Raw genomic sequence first — 26,140 nt, forward strand, 5'->3', positions numbered from 1 at the left:
AGGTACATATATATAATAAATTAATATTAAAAATATGGAGTGGATAAATTGTTATAATACAACAATACTTAATAGAAATAATTATATTATATAATCCTCTAAAAGGCTTTAAGATATAACTTAAAACATTTTCTTTTTTGATTTCCCAAAAGCAAAATCATTAATTATGTCAACAAAAGATATGCCTCATGACTTATTGCTTTCTATACACATGATGCTAAGTGCAGACAATATTTCTTGAGACATAGTTGCCAACAGTTCATCTTTTATTCTCTTTAGCTGTGGAAATAATCTTTCTCCTGAACAATTTGTTACCATTAAACACAGGAATAGTCGTAATATTGCTTCCGCATCAGGGAAAACAAACTCAATCTTGTCTTGAAAGATGATTTGATACAAATCTTTGTGATGAAAATGTTCTTTTTCAGGATAATTCTGCTTGACATACTCATGGAAGTGCCTCAGTTCACTCGTGATATTAATATCAACATCGTGTGGATACTCTTTTATTAACGTATCTACTACTTTTCATAGCTGTACCTCTGAAACTTCTAAATCAACTAAAAATGAAAATGTATTTCCAACATAATTGTAGACTGTTGCTTTTCTCGTTAAATTTGTCTCAAGGATGTCTATGATATGAATGAAGGATTTCACTCGAAATTTGTTTCTTGGAGAAAGCTGTTCATTAGCATCAGGTGCAGCTCCATCATTGGCTTGTTTGTTTCTCATCCTCTTTCTTTTTACTGTAGACTTATATTCTACACCAGGCAATCTAGATTTAACTTCTTCTTCAAAATCATAAAAATTTTCTCGAATGTTTTTAACATAGTGAGAAAGTGATTTGTTCAGATTTGCACATGCGGTAAGTGCAATCTTTGGATCCTGGAGAGCCATACTGGTTTTGTGAAACTCTGGAGGCAAATTATTTCATAAATGTATCATAAAAACAAACTCTAGTTCCTCCATTTTTTCGAGAAGAGTACCAGCTTTTAGTCTTTTAGCTCCCTTTTCATTCTTATCATCATAAATGTGACTTAGAGCATCTATGATGGGTTTATAACTCACATTTATGGCAGACACTGCTTTGACGTTTGCTACCCACCTAGTGTCAGACAATCTTTTTAGTACTCTGGTATCTGAGTCTGTTTTCAAGAAAGATAACATCACAGACCATTTCTTTGCAGAAGATGAAAAGAAAGTGTATATTTCTCGAACAACAGCAAAAATGTTTACCGCATCTAAACAGCAATCTACAGCAGCATGGCCGACAAGATTTAGTGAATGACCGGCACAGGGAATATATATAGCGTGCTTGTTTAACTCAGGGATTTTTTGTTGTATTCCCTTGTATTTGCAAGCCATATTCGCTGCATTATCATATGACTGTCCTCGGCATTTGCTGAAATCAACTTTGCAGGCCTTACTTAGATAATCCACCAAGATACCTTCCATACATTCGCCACTGTGATTTTCCAACTCTAGGAAAGTCAGAAAACGTTCAACAGGTAAACTATCACCAGGTTATACATACCTTACTATAACAGTTAGTTGATCCACATGGGAAAGATCTGGCGTAGGGTCCACAGACAAACTGAAGTAACCTGCCTTTCTCACATCATCCAAAATGGATTTTCTTACTTTATTAGACATAAGCTGGATCAATTCATCACATACTGTCTTTGACAAATATGAAGGAGACCTAGATCCTCTGTTTCCATGTTGTTTTATGTGATTGGAAAGAAATAGATCAAACTTAGCAATCAATTCTAACCAACCAATGTAGTTGCCATTATTTCGCGATTCAAAAGTTTCATTGTCTCCTAAAAGCCAGACCACATTCTGCTAATGTGCATATCACTGCAAAACAAGCTCAAGCATATTCCTCTAATAATGCTGTTTTTCTTTTATTTGTTTTGCTAGTCTCCCGAATCTAAGGTTTGACCAAGCTTTCTTGTCAAGTATGTAAGCAAAACTCTTCTATGATCTTCAGAGTGTTCATGACTTTGAATTGCAATGGGATTTTGCCAGTCAGAAAATCCATCAGAAGCTAGTGATGCAGTTGATGTTGAAAACAGTTTGCAGACAAAGCAATAAATACAACCTGTTGTTGGTGAGTACACAAGCCATTCCCGATCATATACTTCATCTTTAACCTTCCTATTCTGAAAAAGACGTTTTCAACAATATCTAACCTGATTTTTGAATGAATGCTTAGAGTTTTCAAATGGACCATTCCAGTGCTGACACTCTGATGGACCTTTTAAGATCCAGTATGAGAGTTCATCCTGTGTGAGGATACCCCATTGACCAATATCACTGAGTTTCGTGGGTTTTTTTTGTTTCAACTGTAGATGTCGGTTCTCCAACAGCAGCAACGCTCACACTGGGATCAGTTACAATATTTCCATCAGCTGAGATTCCAGACTCTATGATCTCAGAGACAATAGGCTGTTGTTTTGGAATTGGCTGCTCCCCTTGGGTCTGTGGATCATCTTTCGTTGCTGCGGTGAAATATATATCAAGTATTGTTGCTTTTTTGAATTCGTCTTCAAGCTGCTGCTTTCTTTTTCTTTTCTGGTATCCACTTGCAAATGTTCGCTTCATTGTATGGTTGGAAATGGAATAGCAGAAGTAAATGCTAGAAAATAAAAGATTACAAACATTATCTAAATAATGATTTTAAAAATTAATTAAAAATTATTTAGGCATTAATCAGCCTGTGTAGCTCAGTAGAGGTGGCGTTTGCACTCTACAGCACTTGACCACACGAAGAAAGGATTTGGTGGTTCAAATCTAGTCGCCGATTAGAGGAAATTTTTCTAAGCCTTTTTTCGATCGGTTCCCGAGTTAGCGATCTCTGGCACGGGCTAGCGGATTTTTTCTCCCGGAAACTCGGGTTTTTCGTCCCATAAACTCAAGAAAATCGACCGTCGAACCCACACTATTTTCAGACATTAAAAATATTGTGTTAGGGTTAGGCACCACGAGATGGCGGCACTAGCTTGCCGCCTTCTTCACTGCGTACCGATGAATCAATGATAGCCTTGGGCCAGCTATCTCTCTGATTGGCAACCAGTGGAGATTGAACTGCCCACTAAGTCTTCAAAGGCTAGATAGGGTAAACGGCCCCGCCTACTCCCTATACGGGAACAAATAGGCGTTAGCTGATTTTTTTTAGATAAAAATTTTAATTAATACGTTTTTGAGAGGGAAAAAAACTTCTTTTGTTATATTTTGTATATTTAAAATTATCATCGTGATATGTCTGACTTCATTTGAGTGATTTTTCTACGAATATTTTTTTTGTCAATTTTTATATATTTTTTTTTTTTTATTTTTGGCCCCGGCAGATTGCAACTGTAGCTTTTTTAGCTTATACATAAATCTGGCACTGGGTTTATGGGACAAAAAAATCTAAATTTCTGGGAGAAAAAAAGCGCTTGCCTTTGCCCGAAATCCAGTAATTCGGAACAGGTCGAAAAATGGTTAGAAAAGTTCCTCCAGTCGATAACTAGATTCGAACTGATAACAGCTTTCTTTGGGCTGCCTAGCGTTATGGACATACACGTCAGTTCAGCAGGCTTCACATGCCTAATTATAAAATTACTATTATTACGTAACATTTCCTAGGAGTCCAAGGACTCCTCGCTGGTAGGTGCTTCACCCACACCAACAATATATCCGCATATTACAGTACGAACTACCATCTATGTGCACACATAGTGTGTGCGTGGATGGTGGTTCATTCTACTGCTCGCTAAGTATTTTGTCTCTTATTTGAGTGTGTTCTTTGGTAAATTTTTCGTATTTGTGATGAAAAACCCGAGAGAGTCAAACAAGTTTCTGGTGATTAAAAACCATGCGACCTTCGTTTGATATCGGCTAACTTACCATCTGTTGAAAAATTCAATAGAAACTTCATTTAAAAAAATTCACCTCTAGAAAAATAAAAATGCTACCTGCGTCTGTAATATTGAATGACTTTTGGAGATAGTTTTCTGTCTTGAGTGAATATCTCCATGTTGAGCAACTGTAACCCCTCTGGTATCTCTTTGCCGTGATTTAATATTCGAAAATCGCAGTTAATTGTAGCAGGAACTCCCAACTTGTTTCTATAATACAGTCACTGTTTTAGGTTTTCATTTGGGGTACTAGTCCCACTAGCACAAGGATATTATTTCTTCCTAAAAAGAGCAGTTAGCTCTCTAAATTTATTAAAGTTGTCCTAAAATAGTAATGTAACACGAATATCTTGGGTGGCAACAGTGAGAAAATCAGAATATAATATCGAGTTATAATTCTGACTAGATGGCAGCACATAATGCGCCAACGCGCAATGGCTGCTGAAACTAGTGAAGATGTGGTTAAAATTACTCCAGAAATTCATTTCGCGCAACACCTTGCAGGAAATGATAAAAACATTCGTGATAGAACTTTGAAAAAACTTCGGAGATGGTTAAGTGTAAGAGCAAACTCACACAATGGTAAGTTATTCCAAGTATTAATAAGCAATACCTCCTTCCTCATCACGTGTTGACTAATTGTTTAAATGAACTGTTGATAAACAGCATAACAACATGCTCGCGTCGTTATTTGACTCTATGTATCGCAGACTTTTAACTTTCGATCGGAATATTATTTCATTTTAATATGCTTAATTATTTCTTGACTCGTCAGTTTATAACAGCTACGTACTTTCGATAACTGAGACGTAGTGCATGCACGTGACTATTGCCGCCAAAACTCAATTTATCAAATACTATGAACGTTGAAAAGAATGCTGTATTAACTGATACTTTTGCTTGTTGCAAAAGTCAGTAAGTGTAATATCAGTTGTTGTTGTTGTTTTTTTTATTTCACTTTGCTAAAGAAATGTACTGTAATTAGTCACCATATTATAAGGCATAAACTTTCAATACATTCGCCATCCGCAGAAGGCCCCTATACAAGAATGTTGAGCTGCAGAAAATAAAAGAAAATTGGCATGTAACTAGAGATCGCAAGCACTGAATTTCATTGGATTAGCTTAAAAATTTTACTGTGATTTTAGGAGAAACTTGTTATGTGGTGGATAAAATGTATTGAAAGTGAGAAGAGATAATGTTGAGAAATAGTGTATGAAAATAACAAACTGTCTTTTGTTTTTGTGATACTGATATCTCTCTTTTGGGTTGAGAGCTGTCACACTTATGGCAATTCTTTAGCTATAAAAAAGGAATGCTCCTTTTTTATAGCTAAAATGAAGTGAGGAATAAATTACCTTATACATAGTGGTATTTTGTGTGTATATATATATGCCCTACATTTGCACCATGTATTGTAAACAAATACTAGAATATAGACATTTAAACAGTTTAACGTTATAAGATTTTTTCACACTGAGCTTTAAAGATGAATATAAATTACGAGACATTTAATGCAGATATATACATTAAACATAGGATAATGTTTTAAATAACGACTTTACACATGTACAAGAAAACTAAATAGAATTTATCGCTCCTGTATATTTCATTCAGTATGTCATGAACTTCATGGAGAAGGCAGAAGAATTGGTAACATTTAAACTAGGAATATAAGAATGAGTCATACAGCATGCTTATAATATCATGCCTCAATTACATCTGCATAAGTAGGAGGAAACACTATTATAGATGTATAATTAAGCTGACCATATTTTGATTTTCCCAAGCTGGGACACTTCTATACAAGATAATACCTGGTATGATAAATATGTTAATATTGACTTTTAACTTTAAATTGTTTAATTGGCATCAAAATAATTGTACATTTAAGCATTATTCTTCCAAGAAAAGCAAATAAAATAAGTTCTATTAACTTAAAAAAAGAGTAAAAGTATTTTATTAATTATGTATGTTTTAAATGTCTATTTTTTTTTGGAATAAAACTGTTAAACTTTATAAATAGTTTTTAGTCTATGAATGTTGATGAGATTAATGATTATTTTAAACAATGTTCGTAATATTTTTATCCACTGTCTTTATTCCTTCTGAGCTGTAGTATACCACTCATATTTATCACTTGAGTGAACCTTCTTTAAAAATTGTGTGTTGTTTTTATTCTGTCATGGAACTGTGTGCAGGTGAGTTCAATATTAATTTTACAATACAACAAACTTTTAACAGTTGATTCTAATATTCTACTTTTTTCTTCTGACAACACATTGTTCATCACTGAAAATATTCTTTCAACCTAAGCAGAAGTACCAGGAAAGCAGAATATGTATTTTATGAGACGAGAGAGGTTACACAAATTTATCTTTTGGCTCTTGAAATGGGAGAACAATCCAACTCACTTTTCTTCACTAGTCAAGTTTTCTTTTAAAAAATTATTAGCAATCACCAGCTCAAAAAGATTATCCAAATCTACAGCTTCAAACCCAACTGCCTTATTAACTTTTTCTGCAGACTTTTCTACATCAGACCATGATAAGGTGTTATTGTTGACCCAAGCAAAGGATCTGGTGTCCTCATCAAAGCTGTTTTGCCACATTTCAGTGTAGTAAGAGATGCATCTCTCATAAAAGGCAGTTTACCACTTCTTGCATGACAACTGTACCATTAATCTGTCCCTCATCTTCAAGTGATTGTAATAGTCTTTTGGCTCCTTGTGGCAAAAATCTACTTTCTAACCTTTCCTGAATGTTCGTTCTCAGTTTTTCAAGCTCATGGTCACTTCAGTTGCAGTTGCCTTTGTTGTCTCCATAACCAAAATGGTTTCATTGAAGAGATGGAGCTGTCCATGCACAAACCACAGGTACATTTCTCCACACTCACTGTTTAAAAAATTACTCATAATCACTGGACAGTGCTCTATTGAGCAGAAATAAGACTTCAGACCTTCATACATTTGAAGAAATTGTTCAATAGCTGGGAGGAGGGATAAGAATCTTGTATTTCCATGCTTCAGTAATTTCCTGTATTTCACTTGAACAAAGTCACAAAAATCTTTCAGCTGAGATACGCAATTGGTATAAATGTAAAAATACTTGTACACTTTAATGACCAAATCTTCAATGTCTATTGAAAGAACATCTACTGCAGCTTGTAGACAATTGTGGACAATATGTGTCCCACAGCCAACACCAATGATGTTTCTCCCCAAGTCTTTCTTCAAACGTGCGAAAACCTTATTTTCACCTTTGAGTTTTATACCTCCAAAGTTGGTGTTGCAATTACTGCCACAGAATCCAACAATTTTAGTAGACACTTTGTGTTTCTTAATGACGCCGTTAAGTGATTTCATCACTATTTCTGATGTCTCACCAGGAAGTGTTTCAACATCCAGAAGTTTAACCTTTATTCCATATTTGGGCATAAAGTACCTCATAACAAGTGGCAGAAATTTAATTTCTTTCCTGTTTGTTGTGTCTGTAGTAATTGTGACAAAATTATATTTCTCTGTCCTCGTAGAGCTCATCAATTACCATCTGTTCAATTACGTTCAAGACGATAGCCTCACATTTTGTTCTGGCAAGTGCAAATTTTGGTTCAAAAAGTTTCGAAATCAGTTTAGAACAACAATCAGAGGTTCTGAAACTTACATCACGTGAAACGGAATGGAATGCAAATGTTGCTTCTTTAGCTGCGATTGTTTGGTCCTTTTCTGCAGAATCACTGTTTTTGAAATACAAATATGTAGATAACGAAGAACAAACTAGCTTTATGCTTAGCACTTTTCAAGTGGTCTTTAATGTCTGACCGCCCACCATGCACTACAGAGAAAACTGAGGCAGCACAATAATCGCATCACACCTGATCAACTTCATCACAACATCTCTTAAAAGGAAAGCCCTTTTGTAGTTCATCGGTGAACTTTCAATTCCTTTCAGGCATGACAGGGATAGGAACAAATCAGAATTGTAACATAAACTAAACCTAAACACTCGGCACACATCAAGTTCACATCATGAATAGCACTTGAATCACTACTAGAATGGACGAAGCATTGTAAACACGCACGACTCTATATCATGGACACGTGATTTGCACACCTGTATAGATTCTGCATGCGCGTAGTTTCATAGTTAGTAGTGTTCTAGCCACGATCAAAGTGACCTTGATGCAGATTGATTACACATATTCTACAGTTTAGCTCAGCATCGTTAATTTTTATAAACTTATTTGTTTTTCTATTTTTACTTCCCTCCCACTCATGATAATGTACAATAGCAATAGTAATAATATGTAATATTATGTTTTCCCAGGACAATTCACAAATCGACCAGGACAGGACCTTCAAACCAGGACCGTCCCAGTCAAATCAGGATGTATGGTCAGCCTATGTATAATTAATTAATCAAAAAATGACAAGCAATTAACAGACTGATAGGCATATAGTCAAGGAGTCTGATGAAGATTAGAATAGTGACATAGGGCTTCAAGTTTCAATAATTAGATGATCAAATTTGACCTACTGTAGTGGAGCAGCTTGGTATGGTTGCATTGAATTATATGTCTGGTGTCAATGGCATGAGAAGCAAGGCCTGAATCTTCAAATTCCAAAAATCTTATATTATTATTATACGGCATCTCCACGAAGTCCAGAGACTCATCGTGGAAGACCCAAATCAATCATTATACACACAAATCCTTTCTTACCTATCCTTGAATCCATTCACCATCAGGGAACTCACAACCAATCTGGCAATCCATTCCACTCACTCACCACTCTCTTTGTAAAAAATCTGGTTGATGGCTCCTGGTTCTCTGGCCATTTGTCATATATTGAAAATTTTCACTTGCATCAGCTTTATGAAATCCCTTTAATATCTTAAAAGTTTCTATCATATCCCCCTCCTTTCTTCTTATCAACTAAACTTTGTAACCTACAAACCTTCAACCTATCCTTGTAGGGAGTATTCCATGGACCTGTTACCTTGGTCACTCGTTTCTGAATCCTCTCTACCACTTTCTGAGCCCCCCCAAAAAAACTCAGGTGACCAAATCTGTGTGCAGTAGTCAAGATGTGGCCGAATCATAGCCTTATAAAGAAGGATAATAACTTCCCCATCTTTACTTGTTAGCGTGTTTTTTCAACATCCAAGTAATCTTTTCAGCTATTTTACCAACTTTTGCAATATGCCCTTTGAACTTCAACTGTTTATCCCCAAGTCCCTAACTTCATCAATTTCCTGCAATCCAATACCTCAGTATGATAGGCAACCTTTTCAACCCAAAGGTGACCTTCATTTTGCAACATTAAATTGACAATCATTATCCTTTGCCCACAATGCCAATTTATTTAAATCATTCTGCAGGATATCTACATCACCTTTATCAGCTATTGCTTTGCCCAGTTTTGCATCAGAGCACAACTGAATATCCTCCCTTAAATCTTTCCTTATGTCATTGATATACAAATTAAAGAGTAGTGGCCATAGTACTGAACCCTGAGGTACTCCACTAGTCACCATCATTCTCCTAGATTCCACTTCACCATATACTACTCTTTTGTGTATCTGTCATTCACCCCTATCCATGCTACTAGCTGCATATCCATTCCCATTTGCTCCACAGCTTTTGTAATAGTTTTCCATGTGGTATTCTGTAAAATGCTTTGGCAAAGTTGAGCTGTATCATGTTTCAGCCACTACCTACACTGATATTTTTGTGTATATAATATTGATGTTTATGGATACTGATTGTAGAAGAATGGCCAGAGTATTTGATAAACATCTGCCAAGGATAGAGGTGATAATGTACCTTTGCTGGGCATAAAACATTACTTCTAGGCTGGTTTGAAAGTGGTATATAGATTAGATCTGTGAAGCACCCTTCCTATTTGTTCAGATGTTTCTTTAAGGTAGGATATGTGGATCCTCTTAACATCACATTGCAATCTGAGAGAGATAATTATCAATTATTTTTGGAATTGAGGTTTTACTGTTTCTATTGAGTAATAAAATAAGTTTTATTTTATTTCAATCAGCTAACACCTTTTTATTCCCGTATACGGGGAGTAGGCGAGGCCATTTAGCCCTATCTAACTTTTGGAAACTGAGTGGGCAGTTCAATCTCCACTGGTACCAATCAGAGATAGATGGCCCAAGGCTATCACTAATTAAGCGGTACTCAGTGAAGAGAGACGGCTCAAATCTGCCGCCATCTCGTGGTCCCTAACCCTAACACAATATATTTAATGTCTGAAATAATGTGGGTTCTACGGTCGATTTTCTTGAGTTTACAGGACGAAAAACCCGAGTTTCCGGGAGGAAAAACCTGCTTGCCCGTGCCAGAGATCGACTAACTCGGGAACCGGTCGAAAAAAGGCTTAGAAAAATTTCCTCTAGTCGCCGACTAGACTCAAAACCAAGTCTTCCTTCGTGCAGCGAAGCGCCGTGGTTGGCAAACGCCACATCCACTGAGCTACACAGGCACTTTTTTTTAGTATTACCAGCAGAGTTTATTTTATTTAATTCTTCTAATAAAAGAATTAAATAAAATACTCGGAAGAACAAATTTTGTGTGTGCTCAGTGCATAAGGCTTTTGATAATACCTATTTTTTGTGATGGATGATGATGTGAAGATGAGTGAATATATCTGACTGCAAAGGATGGTTTCCTGTAAACAGAAAATTCAGTATTACCAGCAGAGTTACAATGTATTAAAGTATCCAAAGAGGGTAGACTTGTTAAATTCATGTTCATCAGTGAACTTAAGGTGTGTGTGTGCGTGCGTAAGGAATTAATTTAGTCCAGAAATTGAAGTAGTGTTGTTTCAGAGTGGGATCATATTGCAAAGATATCATTCACAAATTGTGGCCACATATGAGGTCAAGGAGAAATGGTGTTAAAAATCCGATTCTCAAATATCCCACAAAATAATCAGCTGAAGCTGGTGATATAGGACTACCCATCGTAGTACCCTCCATCTGTTGATACAATTTATTATGCCAAGTAAAATAGCCAGCATTGATAGTAAACTTGAATAATCGGACATTGTCATCAGGGAACACTATTTGTAAAAACTGTAGAGTTTCTTCAAGTGATATATTTGTAACCATTGAAACTTCATGAAAGGAAACCATTGTTTCAGACTCTTGAAGATCTTTTATTTCTTTGAAGTCAGAACTATTTTTGACATAAAATGTTGTTTATCAAGTAAATTTTTGTATAAATCTTGAAAGTATTTTGCCAAATAATAAGCAGGATATCGTATGAAATCAACTATTGGACATAATGGATAACCAGAATTGGGAAGGCCATAAATTCAAGGGGGAGGGGTAAGCACAATGAATCTGCAACTTTTCAGTAGTATTAGTATCTAATAGTGTTTTGATTAATATCTAATATACTATACTATATAACATAATAAGTAGATCTATCTCGTAATAAAACATTAAGTTTGCGATTATAATCAGTAGTATCCATTAGAATCATTGCATTTCTTTTATCAGACTTAGTTATAACAATGTTATTATTTTGGTGCAAAGATCAGAAAGCTTGTAATTTAGATAAAGAAATATTCAGGGAGAAGGTTTAGCTTTATAATCTGTGCAATACCAATAATCTGTTTATTCAAATGTTAGCTTGTTAACATCATCTGTACACAATTGCCCAATGCCTTTTTCTACACTTACCATGAAGTCTAAATGAGGCAAATGATGAGGTGTTACTGCAAATTCTGGACCTTTTTTACAATATGCTTAATTCACCACTGGGTAAAAGGACTATTAGTTAAATTTTATCCATTTTTCATGGACAGAACTGGATGGTTGCTGAACGACCTGACAGCTTCTTTGTTCTAATAATTCAAATTTACAAATCAACTTCTGTTTATAGTTCCTGTTATCTTTGCTACTTTGGACAGACTGGCCTTTCTGCTACAATTACAATCTAGGAACATCAAGATCATATAAGATTTTTTGGAATCTAAAGGTTCAGGCCTTGCTTCTTATGCCATTGACATGACATAGAGTTTATTGGAACCATACCAAGATGCTACACCACAGTAAGTTCAAATTTGATCATCTGTTTTTTGAATCATGTGACGTCCTTTGCCATGATTTTAATCTTAATTGGACAGACTGTATCTCTATCTCTAAATTTTGGAAAGTGATTGCTGTTAATTGTTTTAAATTTTTTAAGTTGTACAGCTGAGATCAAGACGTGATATTATACACATGTTGTATGACTTGTTCTTGAACTCATAATTTAAACGTTGTTACCAGTTCTGCTGTCTTCTCTAATGAAGCTTAGGGCATTTTGAATGAAATATATGGATATTAAATTCTATTTAGTTTTCTCTTACACGTGTGAAGTCGTTATTTAAAACATTATCCTATAAATATAAATTAATGTATACATTTTGTTATTAAAGTTTGTATGTGCTGGGTATGATAAGAGGAGAAATTCTCTGAATATATAATTATCAAATTCCTTATCAATATCATATATATGTGCTTGTTACCATGGATTTTCAGTTTTAAAACATAATAACTGATGTTCAGTTGCATAATTTGAAGACCTTAGGAAAGAATTAGAATTATCTGATATGAATTCATTTAATTCTGTCTATTCATTAAGCATGATTTATTTATAATCTTAGTTTATTTCTTAACACTGATATTTAAAATTTCACTAACAGCTAAAAAAACTGTAAAGTAAGGTACAAAGCTAATCTGTTTTGTTATAGTTTTCACAGAAGCAGATATGCTAAAATTATGGAAAGGATTGTTTTATTGCATGTGGATGAGTGACAAACCACGCGTTCAAGTAAGTTTGTTTCAAAATTTAATTTTGTGTAGTTTATAAATACATTTTACTATACCTTGTTATCATAACAGAATTCTTGAACTTGTGACTACTCACAATCCACTTGCCATTTGCAAGTTGTCAGAGACAAATGGCGAGTGAATTATCAACCTCCTACTGAATGCTCATAATACTGCCTTATTTTCTTCACATAATTTACACTTTTTTCTTTTTCATTTTAAGATATTTCATTCATTATCAAGTTATTTAATCAACTAGGAGATAATATCTTATGTAATTAATAAGTTAATTACATAAGATATTCCTTCCTAGACTGTTTGCTCCTACCAAAAGTTAGTTTCCACAAAAATATTTTCAAAGATATGTTGTTACTGTTTCCAAAATTTCAACTAATTCCAATCTATGACAACAGGCACTATTTATCCCTCGTCCTCTGTTATAAAGTTAAGCCTGCTCTATGTTCGAAGATTCATTTTAAAATAAATAGTCAAGCATTCTCAAACAACATTTTATTTTGTATAACTTATGAGGTGTTACCATTCTTACAAAAATCAGAAATACTATTACACACAAACAAACAAAAAAAAAAAAAAATATATATATATATATATTATATATATATATATATATATATATATAAATAATTTAACAAGATTGATTTTCATTTGTTTCACAGCCAACTGTAAAACAAAATAAGACAAACTTATGCTCTTATTCTCAAAACACTCTCTTTAACCCTTAACTAAGTTGCAATTGTAACGCATACCTACTTAGGGTTAAAGAGCTGTGGATTCATGTTGTGAAAATAAGCTTATTTTCACAACCTGAATTAGCTTAGCATACTTATATACTTGAACATTTTGCACAATGAAAAGGCTTTTTAATGCTGCTATTTAGAAAACAGTTATCTGTGTTTCCTAAATAGCAAGTCAGAGACCGGATCATGTTATTGACAGGACATTGTGAAAAGTTATCCTGGTTCTGTATTGTTAGTGTTAACACTTTCTGTTGTTTTCATTGTTGATTGTTGTTCTTGATTTATGGTCACGCATAGACCCACACTTCGCTGTGTAGGCATTTAAAACCAAAACGCTACACAATAGGTTGTGTAAAGTTTTAATGTGGCCCCAGTGAACGCCCCTATAGATGTGGTGTTCATGGGGGGCCAGTTTGCCTGTTCTGAGGGATGAAAAACCCGAGTTTCCAATGTTCCCTCTACCTTCATATGAGAATGGCTAACTCACCTTTAGTCGAGAGAGGCCAGATAAAGGTTCCTCATATCATGGATGGGAATCAAACCCAGGCCTTTCCAACCAAAGGGCTTCATCTGTACCAACTGAGCTACGGTGGCTCAGTTCTTTTCATAAATTTTATTCTTTGTTTTTTTGTATTGAATTATTTTTATGGATAAATTATATAAATTTACCCTTCATCGTGACAATAAACGAGAGGAAATGCAAACTATACTTTTTAGTTTTGTGAAACAGTGTAAAACTGAAGGTGAAAGTAAGAGACCAGAAAGTATTAAAATCACTGGAGTAAATAGTTCAATTGTGTCATTAACTATAAACAATAAAAATCCCCTGATGTTGCTGTAAGGTTAGGAGTCCTTCAAGGAATATCTGAACATTGTTGCCAATCAAGTCCATCCTGCAATGTTGGCTTTTTATCCAGGAGGTGACAGTTGCTTCATGGATGACAATGCTGTCGTATGTCACACAAAACAGCAGATCTGACTTTCTTCCAGTGTTGTCCAGTCATGGTGTTCTTGACACCACTATAGATGTACTTTCCAGGTCGTCGCAGAAATCAGTGGTTTCCATATAGACTTGCTACTCCATTAATGATCCTCTTTGATTCCCTGTGCATGGTTCACTAAGATATGGGTTGGAATAACCTTCATTGATCAGTTGCTGCACTCTAGAAATTCTGTTTGTCTGTGCAAGCCTTCTCAGAGATGATGGTGATCTCATTCCTGACACTGTCATAAGACCATAGTTACATCTCTTAGACTAGCAATGTAAATTATTTTTTCACTGATTAAATACTTAGGATATCTCACCTTTTTTGAGAAATCATTCAGCTTTCCTGTTTTCAGAATTGTCACTCCAGCCACTTACAATAAGCCCATTATTGAATTCCAAAAGATCCTTTGTTTTGCCATTGTAATCAACACAGTTTGGTGATTATTGGCCAGCAGCATTCTTAAATAGTTGCCTAGAACATGTTTAGATGCATGTGACCAATGATTTTACATATACATAAATCATGTTTACACCTGCATAAAGTTTTTTCTAATTCGGTGGCCGATATGTGTAGTTATTCTTTAGCCAGTATCAAATCCAATTAATGAAATTTGTGCTTAAATAGGAATATTATTTGTTGGGGATATAAAAAAAAATATTTTCATCATAATGCAGAAAATAGTATTTAGAAATAACTAAAATTGAGGAAGTAAAATGAATATGATAGGGAGAATGTGGATATGGTCATCAATGGATAAATAAATAAGGGAAGAACAAAACACAGATTCAAGGGTTAAAGATCTTCTGTTGCTGGTATTATTGTCAGCTGTGAGGGATTTTACATGATTAAGACACCAGGATTTCTTGCAAATGCATTTCTTCGAAGTATTGGGAACGTTAAAATATTCCACTTCTTGAAATTTTTTAATTATCATCTTTCATTATCTTTAATTTTTTTTTTTCAAAAAATATCATGTGCATCTGATTTATTCATCAGTAGAAATTGATTTTTTTGTTATTATTATTATTGCAGGAAGACTTAGCTGATCAAATAGGAAAGTTGATACATTGTTTTGGAAATGTAGACTGTTCGTTTCTTTTTATTGATACTTTCTTTCAAACAATGTCAAGAGAATGGGGTGGAATAGATAGATACAGACTGGAGAAATTTATGATGGTGAGCTTCATGTTAATAATCTTAGTTAAGTAGCTATGAAAGAAAAAAAAATTTTAAATGACCAAATATCAGGTTAATAAATAGTATTAATTCATATTTCAATATAGTTACTATTTATTTTATTATTATTTTATTTTTTCTGTAAGTTAAAAGTTTTTTAAGAATTTGTTTTTAATCTCTTAGTCTAAGGATATTGCACAACACATAAAATATTCTTAGACTAAGAAAGTAAAATAAATTATTAAAAAGCTTAACAAGCTTATTACATATTTATGAAAATGCATTTATTTATTTAAAGAGAAGAAATTGCAATCATATGCAAGGTATGTGGCAGTGTTTTTCCCAAACTTCAGGAGTTGATTCCTCAAGTGATTTTCATTAAAATAAATTAAATTTAAAAAATAATAAATTATCAATGGTTTGATTTATCTAGTATGGAAAAAACAAAGTATAATATTGTGTTGAACATTTATTTTAGAAGTTATATGATGTTCTGATATAAAACCTTTTTAAAGTTAATGTTAGGTTGAAAAACCAATCCTTAAGAAATAAGAGTTGCTCAAAATGTGTCTACTCTTGGATACCCATTTCTATACATTGCAGTAACATTTGCTTTTTGATTAGGAACAATACATTTGATGAATTACTGTTGCTATTTCTCAACTATAGTTCATGTCTTGCCATTACAAAAGCCATCATCATCATCATCATCAAATTCCTGCCATGTACACTCAAGGGGTGTACAGGATATGACAGTACTACAGAAAAAATTACATCATTACTAACTTCCTATCTACAATTTTCCTCCAAATCAGTCTGATACTTGTCAAGACTCCAACATTATCAGATCTTATATTTCTATCGTCTAAGGCACTTTGTACCGTATCAATCCACCTATATCTTGGTCTTCCTCTGGGTCGTTTTCCTGCCAACCTGGCAGAGAACACTTGTTTTGCTAATCTTTCCTCTCCCATTCTATTTAAGTGACCATACCATCTGAGATTAGCTCTGCTAACGCATTCCTGGATGCTGACAATGTCAAGTTCTTTCCTAATATCCTCATTTTTAATATGATATTGCCATTGATGCCATCTGTTCACGCCTCTAATCTTTCTCAGGACTCTCATATCTGCAGTCTCTAGTCTTTGGTCAAGTGTTTTACTTCTGACCCAGCTCTCAGATCCATAAGTTAAAATTGGTTTGAACACAGTCTTGTATACAGCTAATTTAGTGTTCCGACTAATTTCTTTCTTATTCCATATGAATTTATTCAATTGACTTCCCACGATACCAGCTTTGCTGATTCTGCTGTCTATTTTACCATCTTCAGTAAAAATTGTGCCTAAGTAGCTGAAATGTTTTACTTGTTCCACAGGTTCTCCATTCACAACACAGTTGGCATTTTCAATGATTCTGCCTATTTTCATTGTCTTTGTCTTTTTATTGCTGACCTTCATACCATATCTATTACAACAGCTATTCAATTTAGTCAGAGAATCTTGCAGACTTGTAGCGGATTTATTTAGAAGTATAACATCATCCGCATAAAGCAAAGAGCTGACATTAACATCTCCAATTTTGATATCAGGTTTAATACCACATTCCTTCATAATGTGATCCATATAGATAATGAATAACAGAGGGGATAATGTACATCCTTGTCTCACACCAGATTTAACATTAAACCATCTTCCTGTACTTCCTTCAATTCTAACTGCTGACTCACAACTCAAATAAAGACTAAGTATTGCTTGATATAATGCCCCATTGACACCATATAACTGTAGCATATTGAATAGCTTCTCTCTTGGCACCTTGTCATATGCCTTTTCCAAATCGACAAAACTTAAATACAGATCTTTGTTATATTCCCATGCTTTCTCGACTATTTGTCGTAAAGTGAAGATCTGATCCTGACAGCCTCTATTTGGCCTGAATCCAGCTTGTTCTTCACCAAGCTTTTCTTCCACAATTCTTCTCAACCGTTTCTCAAGTATACTTGCATAGATCTTGCCAGGAACACTCAGTAGGGAAATACCTCTGTAATTCTCACATTCAGTTTTATTTCCCTTTTTATATATGGGTACTATGAGAGCTCTACTCCAATCATCGGGAATTCGTCCCTCTGTCCAGGCTTTCTGAACTATGCAGTGCAGCCACTGTAAGACTCTTATACCACCATACTTCAGCATTTCTGGTCGAATATCATCTACTCCTGCTGCCTTTCCACATTTCAAGTCTTTGATGGCTTTTTCTACTTGAAGTATGGATATGTATTCCTGACTGCATGCCTGGTCAGTGTTTTTTATCACTGTGCTGTCATCACTGCTTGTTTCATTTAGCAGTTTTTCAAAGTAATTACTCCATACTTCAAGGATATCTTTTTTTCCTGTTTTCATTTCACCTTTATCATTTCTAATTCCTTTTACAGCACTCTTTCCTCCATTCCTAAGCTTCTTCAACAACCTCCAGAATATTTTGCCACCTTCTTGATATTTATTTTCTATATTCTTGCCGAAGTCCTCCCATGACATTTGTTTAGCTAGTTTTACACACTGTTTAGCTTTCTTACATTTGTCTCTGTATTCTGTAAGAGTAAAAGCTGACTTATTTGCCAGGAACTTCTGATATGCTTTCTTCTTTTCCTTCACTGCCTCTTTAACTTCCTGTGTCCACCAGGGAGTTCTGATTTTTTTTATCCTTGCACACAACCTCACCACATGCCTCTCTGGCAGAATCAATCAATGTTTCCTTCAGAGTTTGCCACTGAATCTCCAAGGTTTGATTCCTGTTCTCAAACTCTTTCATTTTCTTTTCAATAATATTTCTGTATTTTAGTCTACAGTTCACATCTGAGAGCTGCTCAACTTTTATTCGCTTTAAAACTTTCTTATATGTTATTCTTTTCATTATGAAATTCAATTTTATCCTGCTCAAGACTAAATAGTGATCACTTCCAATTTCAAATCCTCTGTACACTCTGGTGTCCTGCACCAGGGAGAAAACGTCACTATCAACAATAACATAGTCAATGAGACTTTTCTTATTCCTAGCCTCTTCTCTCCATGTGAATTTGTGCACATTTTTATGTTGGAACATGGTGTTAGTAATAACCAGTCCATGTCCTGAGCAGAAATCCAACAGATATTTGCCATTATTATTAGCTTTGCTCTTTTCTCCAAATTTTCCCAAAATATTTTTGTATGTCTGACAATCACTTCCTACTCTGCTATTTAGATCCCCAACAAGGACCATCTTTTCCTTTTTCATTGTGTCAGTTGCTTTTTCTAAAGCCTCAAAAAATTCCCCCACTTCTACCTTAGTAGAACCTTCTGTGGGACCATAGGCACAAATAAGTCTCATTGTCCAGTTCCCCATTCTCATATTTGCCCACATTACTCTACTTGAGACTGACTGCCATTCAAGAAGATTAGCCTCGTATTTTGTGTTGAATACTATGGCTACTCCTTCTTTTCCTTGATTGTCATTGCCTGAATATAACATTTTGTATTTATTGCTCAGAAAGATCTCACCAGTTTTGGTCTTTTTTGTTTCAGTCACCCCTATTATGTCGATCTGGTACTTATCCAGTTCCTCAGCTAGCTCCATTTCTTTGCCATTCAGGCTTCTTATGTTGATAGTACCGATCTTTAACTTTGGTGATGTTGAGTTGGGGTTTGTTTTCAGATTTGTTCCAGTAGCTGACTTTTCGCTGTTCGCCCTGGTTCCCTGGCGAAAACAACGGGGGCCTTGTTTAACCGGGCGACGCCCCAGCCGGCATGAAATTTTGTCATGTTGTACCATCATTCTATATTTTGGTTTAACCAATAAGAATACAATTTGGTCGGCTAAATCCCAAATTGCCAGCCCATCCTCGTCCGTTCAGTATCCAAGTAGATACCCAACAGGGTGCACCACGAGAAGGTGAGGATTGGACATTAGGTCAGAAGCCCTGGTCGGTTCTCCGCATTCCTTTAAAGGCTATGTGGAGTTCTCCTCTCAGTTATACAGCTTTGACCCTTAAGCACCCCTACAAAAGCCATATAAGAAGTAAATTTGAGTATAGGAGTTATTTGACAACTTGGGTGGCATCTTTTCAGAAAGTTCACAGTCAACACAATAGTACATAATGGACTACTGTCCTGCAAGTGAGATTTCAGTACTTGCTCAATGTCAGACAGCACTGCAATTGTCACCAGCCAAATGAAATAACTACATCTCATAACTATAACCCATCCAGATTAATTCTAAATCTTCTTGAGGTTTGGTGGATTCCTTCTGATGCATCTTGTATATATGTCTTATTATGGCTGAGTAACTTGTTGTATAAACCTATAACAAAGCAGTTAATCCTATATACATAATGCATGAGTTAGCGTACTTGTCAAGTTGAAAACCTTCTACCTCTAGGTTAGCTAAGTAAGTAGTGTTATCACTCTCCGACCAGCAGGCTGTGAGGTTTGATTCTCACAGTAAGTATGGACATTTATGAATATCTTTAGATGGTAGATGATTTTTGTTGCCTGGTGTTAGGTCACCACCCAGTTTATTGGAGACGATGCGAAGAGCTTGAAAAAATAACATGTTTGGTCTCAAGCAAAGTATTCAAATTATCTAACTTCAGCCAGTCTATCCACAGTACAAAGTGTATGATAGGTTTACAACTTCTTGTAAATGTGATTCACATAAAAAAATTTAAAAAAAAAATTATGATTTTCAATTGAAAAAATAAATTAAAGATACCAAGAAATTATATATTTGTTATATATATACAAGTGTATATATATATAATTATATACAAGTGTGTGCTCCACTTTATCCAAGTGGAGCACAAGCACACACTTAGATAAAGGTTTAATCCTTTATCCAAGTGTAAGCAAACAAAGTTTGTGCATATTTTCAGGAGTGGGGCAATTCGTGGTAAAGGCGGTATGACTTCACATCACTTGCCTTAGTTTATCCCATAATGCAAAGCACATCTCCTTGCAGACATGTATAATGCTATGCATTATAGGAAGAGTCACTACCCAGACTGGTTTCGACCTTTATCGAGGTCTCATCAGTGGGAGCCAGACTTCCCATAATGCATAGCATTAGACATGGAGATGTGCTTTGTATTATGGGATACTAAAGCAAGTGATGTGAAGTCATAACACAAGTTGCGTCAGGCCTGAAAATACTTCTGGTGCAAACTTTGTTTGCTTACACTTGGATAAAGGATTAAACCAAGTACAGTGGTACCTTGAGATAAGAGTTTAATTCATTCCATGACCGAGCTCGTAAGTCAAAATGCTCGTATCTCAAATCAATTTTCTCCATTGAAATTAATTAAAATGAGATTAATTCGTACCAGCCCCCAAAAAACCACTCCAATTTTTTTATAATAATGTATTTATAATGAACAAATATTGTATACAAACAAAATAAAACCAAATACATACATACATGTAAAAGAGAATCTAAAGAAATAAACAGATGTTGGCAGAGCCGATTAGCGTATGGTATTAATTTTTTCTTTCACTTCACTTCTGCTTAACTTAATTTTCTTCTTCACAATTTTTGTTTCTTTTTTGCTACGCTTTCATCACTTTCACCCGCAGGGCAGGTTTCTTAATAGAAACCTGTCCAAAGAGCTTTGTTTCTTCCTCCTTTTTAGAATGTTTCTGAAATGAGTTAGGCAAGTGTCATTAACACGTTCGCTGCCAACTACGAGTATACTCATAGTTGGTATATGAGCCACACAAGCCAGCTACTAGTATACTCTTATGATGCTTACTGCCGGCAACGAGGTTACCCGTACTGACCTTGAAGAAGTGAAAAAGCCTGATTTGTGGAGCTAGCAGCAAAACTGTGTATACTCATAGATGGAATATGCTCTGCACAAGCCAACTACGAGTATACTTGTTTGTCGATTACCGCCGGCAACGAGATTACCGTACTGACCTTGAAGAAGTGAAATTGCTTTGCGTATGGGAACAAACTATGCCAAAGTAGCATGGCAGCGAACGTGTTAAATAGCACCGCTTCATGACCAGCTGCAACTTTTTCAGGGTGTTTCTTTTCAATAAAGTCTGAAACTTTTTCCCACATTGCCGACACTTTCTTTATCTCACTTGAAGAGATAACCTCCTCTGCCTCTGCAGTTGTACTAATCTCCTGCAGAACCTCCGTATGTTGTTGCGTGTGTAGTTCCGTCACTTCCTCATGTGCGGCGACAAGGTCTTCGATGTCTCCCTCATCCACCTCCAGGCCCATGGACTTTCCGAGGGACACAACCTCCTCCAGCACTTCCTGTTCAGGTCTAAATCCTTCATAGTCCCTTTCAGCTTTTTCCATGCAGAGGTCAAGGTCCTTTTTGTAACACCCTGCCAGGCCATATCAATAATTTTGAGGCATATGACAATGTTGTAGTGGTCCTTCCAGAATTCTCGAAGGGTGAGGTTTGTGCTCTCTGTAACCTCAAAGCAGCATCGAAACGTGTTTGGTAAAATGTTTCTTGAAATTGGAGATCACCTGTTGGTCCATGGGCGGATAGGGGTGGTGTTGGGTGGAAAGTAGAGAACCTTTATAAAGCTGAACTCCTCGAGGATGTCGTCCTCAAGGTTTGGTGGGTGGGAAGGGCTTGCAAGGGTTAGTCATTGACCTCAAGGTATTCCTTAATGGCAGGACCAAAGATCAAGTTGACCCACGCCTTTGGGTTTGCCCTCCATATAACCTGCAGTTTTTCTTTTAAAACCTTATGTGTCTTGAAGGCTCTGGAGTTTTCTGAGTGGTATACAAGCAGTGGCTTGATCTTGCAGTAGCCACTTGCATTTGCACACAGTGCAAGGGTCATCCTATCCTTCATGGGCTTGTGACTTGGCATCTTCTTTTCTTCTGCCGTTATGTAAGTTTTGCTTGGCATCTTCTTCCAGAAGAGCCCTGTCTCATCACAGTTGAAAACTTGTTGGGGGGGGGGATATCCTTTGGCTTTGATCAATTCAGCAAAGGTTTTTACAAATTCCTCAACTGCCTTAGAATCAGAGCTCGCTGCCTCACCATGCCTGACATGGAGTGAATGTTGGTCCTTTTTCGGAAATTTTCAAACCACCCACGACTGGCTTTGAACTGCTCTTGTGAAGCCTCCTGTGCTGAGGTATCTGGGGTCTGCTGTAGCAAATCTGCGTAAATGGCTTGTGCCTTCTCACAAATTATAGTCTCTGTCACGGTGTCTCCTGCGAGCTGCTTCCCTGTCAACCAAAAAATCAGCAGGTTCTCCATCTTTTCATGGACAGAGTTGCCTAGCTTTGAAATAATTTTAATGCCCTTAGCTGGAGTTATAGCCTTTATCGAGTCCTTCTGCTTCAGAATAGTATATATCGTAGAAGTAGTGCGATCGTACTGCGTTGTCAAGTCTATTACTCTTACGCCTTGCTCATGTTTGTTTATTATCTCGCGCTTTAATTCCATGGATATCATCTTTTTCCTTTTCTCACTACTGTTCTTTACACTCACCTTCTTTGGACTCATGGTTATATGAAAAAAATTAGCTAAATAACTGTACATACAAAAAAAACACAAAATTAAAACTTAACATGACAGAATGAACAAATGAGTGGACTGAACGACACTCAAGACTCGGGAATCTTAGCAGAGTGGTGGTTGTGACGTCAACGAAGCAGGCTCGTAACTCAAGGCAAAAAATTGACCTAGTGACGGCTCATATCTCAAAAAACTCGTATGTTGGGGCACTCGTATCTCAAGGTACCAATGTATATAATTTCTTGGTATCTTTAATTTATAGTATAACCAAGTATAACTATCTAGGATGCAAAGAATAGTGATGAAGACGATGTCCTTTTTAACAAAAGGACATCATCACTATGAATTATAGAGGCTTATATAAAGTGGGTAATTCAACTTTGTATTGAATTCAATACAAATATGGTATTTGTATTCAATATAAATATCATATTTCTATGGTATTTGTATTGAAATAAAATTCAATACAAATACCATAGAAATACACAAAATATGAAATAAAAAATTAAAGAATTCAGTTTTTCAGTGCAGAGTATTCAAAGCAGAGTGAGAAAGATATAAGCTATTTTGTACAACTAAAACCACTGCTTCCAGATAGGATTATAAATTCTTATCCATAAAATAGGTGCACATTTTATAGTCTAATAGAGCTTGATATGTAGAGAAGCTCGCTTTTTTTTTTTTTTTAGGCTGTTAAACAGTAGTACAGTAAACCCTTGATTTAACGGACAAAATTTCCGCTCCATATGTCACGTGAAAATTAACACCCTGTTAATTTTAAAATGCTTTTAAGCAAGATTTGCTTATAATTAAATTAACAGGTTATTTTTTGTTATTAATTTCCTGTTATTTTAAACAAATTTTGGTGAATAGGCCATATGTTGGAAAAACACTAGTAATTTAGCCAACATAAATGAGTCACTGCTCATAATTAACAGGTTATTTTTTGTAATTAATTTCCTGTTATTTTTAACAGTTTTGGTGAATAGGCCATCATATGTTGGAAAAACACTGTAGTAATTTAGCCAACATAAATGAGTCACTGCTCATAAAACATGTTCGGCAAATGATTAGGACATAATCACTCCAATCGCACTATAATTGGTTCTTTCTGCGACAGTTTTATTACACACATTTTTGTAATTTTCAGTAGTTAATTATAAAAAAACAGCAGAATTCAAAAGTTCAAAAAAAACTTGATAGTTTTTTCAAAGCAGGATTACCTAAACCAAGCGCCTCAACATAGAACATTAACTTCACGTTAACTTATCTAAAAGTGTGAAAATTGTGTTAAAAATTGTTTGTGAAAAAAAATTTTTTTTTTTTTATTACAGTGCTAATATTGATAAAATTGCAGTATAATGTTACAAATATTTTTATTTTAAAAAATTCGTGATTTAATGAACACTACTTAGCCCCAATTAATCCATTAAATCAAGGGTTTACTGTAGTTTATGCTTAGAATAATTTTAGCAAAGATGTAGTCTACCAAAATTAGTTAATAGCTAGATATAGTATGTGTTGTTCCTCACTTGCGCAATATATGTAGAAAGTTCACCTCTTTACCCGTGTAAATAATACTAATCAGATCTCAAATCTTTTTCAGAGTGACAGACAAAAACAATACAAGTAAGTGTTTTTTTATCTGACCTACATATGAAAGGTCACAAATCGTATAACAGAACAGTGTAATCTGTGGGAAAGAGGATAAGAAGCTGAAGTAATGGGGAATCTTTTTTTTTTTTTTTTTTTAAGAACTAAAAGTTGTATTCTTTGGGGGAGGCTCTTCCTGAAAATAAAAGTAGATGGAATGAAAGGGGATGTAGAGAAGTTGGTTTGGTGAGCTTCCAGTTCGGCTGTAAAAGGGTGTTAGTTGACAGTTAGGATTTTGGAAGAAAGTGGAGGACAAATGGTGGTCAATTCAGCAGAGCACAGTTGTCATGATCTGTAGAAGAGGCATTAATTAAGGTAGACACTGAAGTAGATGTGTGTGAAAGAAGAATTATTAATTAACTGAATTGATCTTCAGAATAGAATCAAGCAATCTTAAGAAGATTTTGGTGCACCATTCCAAATATATAAGCAATATTCCAAGTTAGGACAAATTTGAGATTTGTATGGAGTTATCAGTTGTGAAGGTGTGAAGCCTTGTGCAAAACGTTAACCAAGTTTTTTGGCAGTCTCAGAAGCTATGATTGAAATGTGTTTATGCCAGCAAAGGTTAGAGGTATAGGTCAGTCCAAGAAGGGAAATCTGATCATGTTTCAATATCAGAATATTATAAAGTTAGGGGGAGGATGCGAGCTCTTTCTTGAGAGAGATCAGACAGGACTGAGTTTTGGTTTCATTAAAATTTGTAAGGTTGTCCTTGCCTCATTGAAATATAGCTAGGAGATTGAAATTTGGGACATTGGTCCTAAATTTCCTGGTTACACTAACCAGTGCCAAACACTCCTCCCTTGTATTCCCGATAACTTCTAGTGTTAGTAAATTTAAAGTATACTTCACTGCAGTTGGTTAATAAACAGCTTAAATGTTATAAAAAATGCACAGTATACGTTAAAGTGTCATGCCATCTGCATTATTAGACTATTTGCTATTTGCTTGTATAATTCTTTTTTATAAGTTTTAATTTAATTTGTACATCCTTCGTATTATGTATACTTTCCTGTTACATTTATTTTAGATTTAATATTTAAATCTAACCTTTTGTCTTTGCAAAAGTACATTGTCCAAAGATCATATAAAGTGAGAATATATCTTGAATCTTTATTTCTTGAATTTTATTTGATAGATGTAGAAAAATAAGAGTATAATTTCTTGCATATTATAATATTTTTTATCTATAGTGCTATATCTAGTTAATATTCTGAATTTGCTACTAACTTCTAATGATGTACACAGGTACAAACAGTGAAACAGAGTAATAGTAAGTAATTAAATTATTTTCACTAATA

General features: G+C 35.1%; 1 protein-coding gene across 1 annotated transcript in view; it reads left to right on the forward strand.

Moving 5' to 3' along the window:
- Positions 1-4,339: 4,339 nt before the first annotated feature.
- Positions 4,340-26,140, forward strand: part of Nnp-1 (Ribosomal RNA processing protein 1 homolog Nnp-1) — a 92,840-nt gene continuing 71,039 nt past the window's right edge. Inside the window, exons 1-3 of the mRNA XM_090406530.1 lie at positions 4,340-4,487; positions 12,661-12,740; positions 15,519-15,662. Coding sequence (XP_090262656.1) covers positions 4,340-4,487; positions 12,661-12,740; positions 15,519-15,662 — 372 coding nt within the window. The remainder of the gene's footprint in view (positions 4,488-12,660; positions 12,741-15,518; positions 15,663-26,140) is intronic.

Source organism: Typopeltis vanoorti, chromosome 16, assembly GCF_054136105.1.
Source record: "Typopeltis vanoorti isolate ZY-2024b chromosome 16, IOZ_Tvanoo_1.0, whole genome shotgun sequence".
NCBI classification, from domain to species: Eukaryota; Metazoa; Arthropoda; class Arachnida; order Uropygi; family Thelyphonidae; genus Typopeltis; species Typopeltis vanoorti.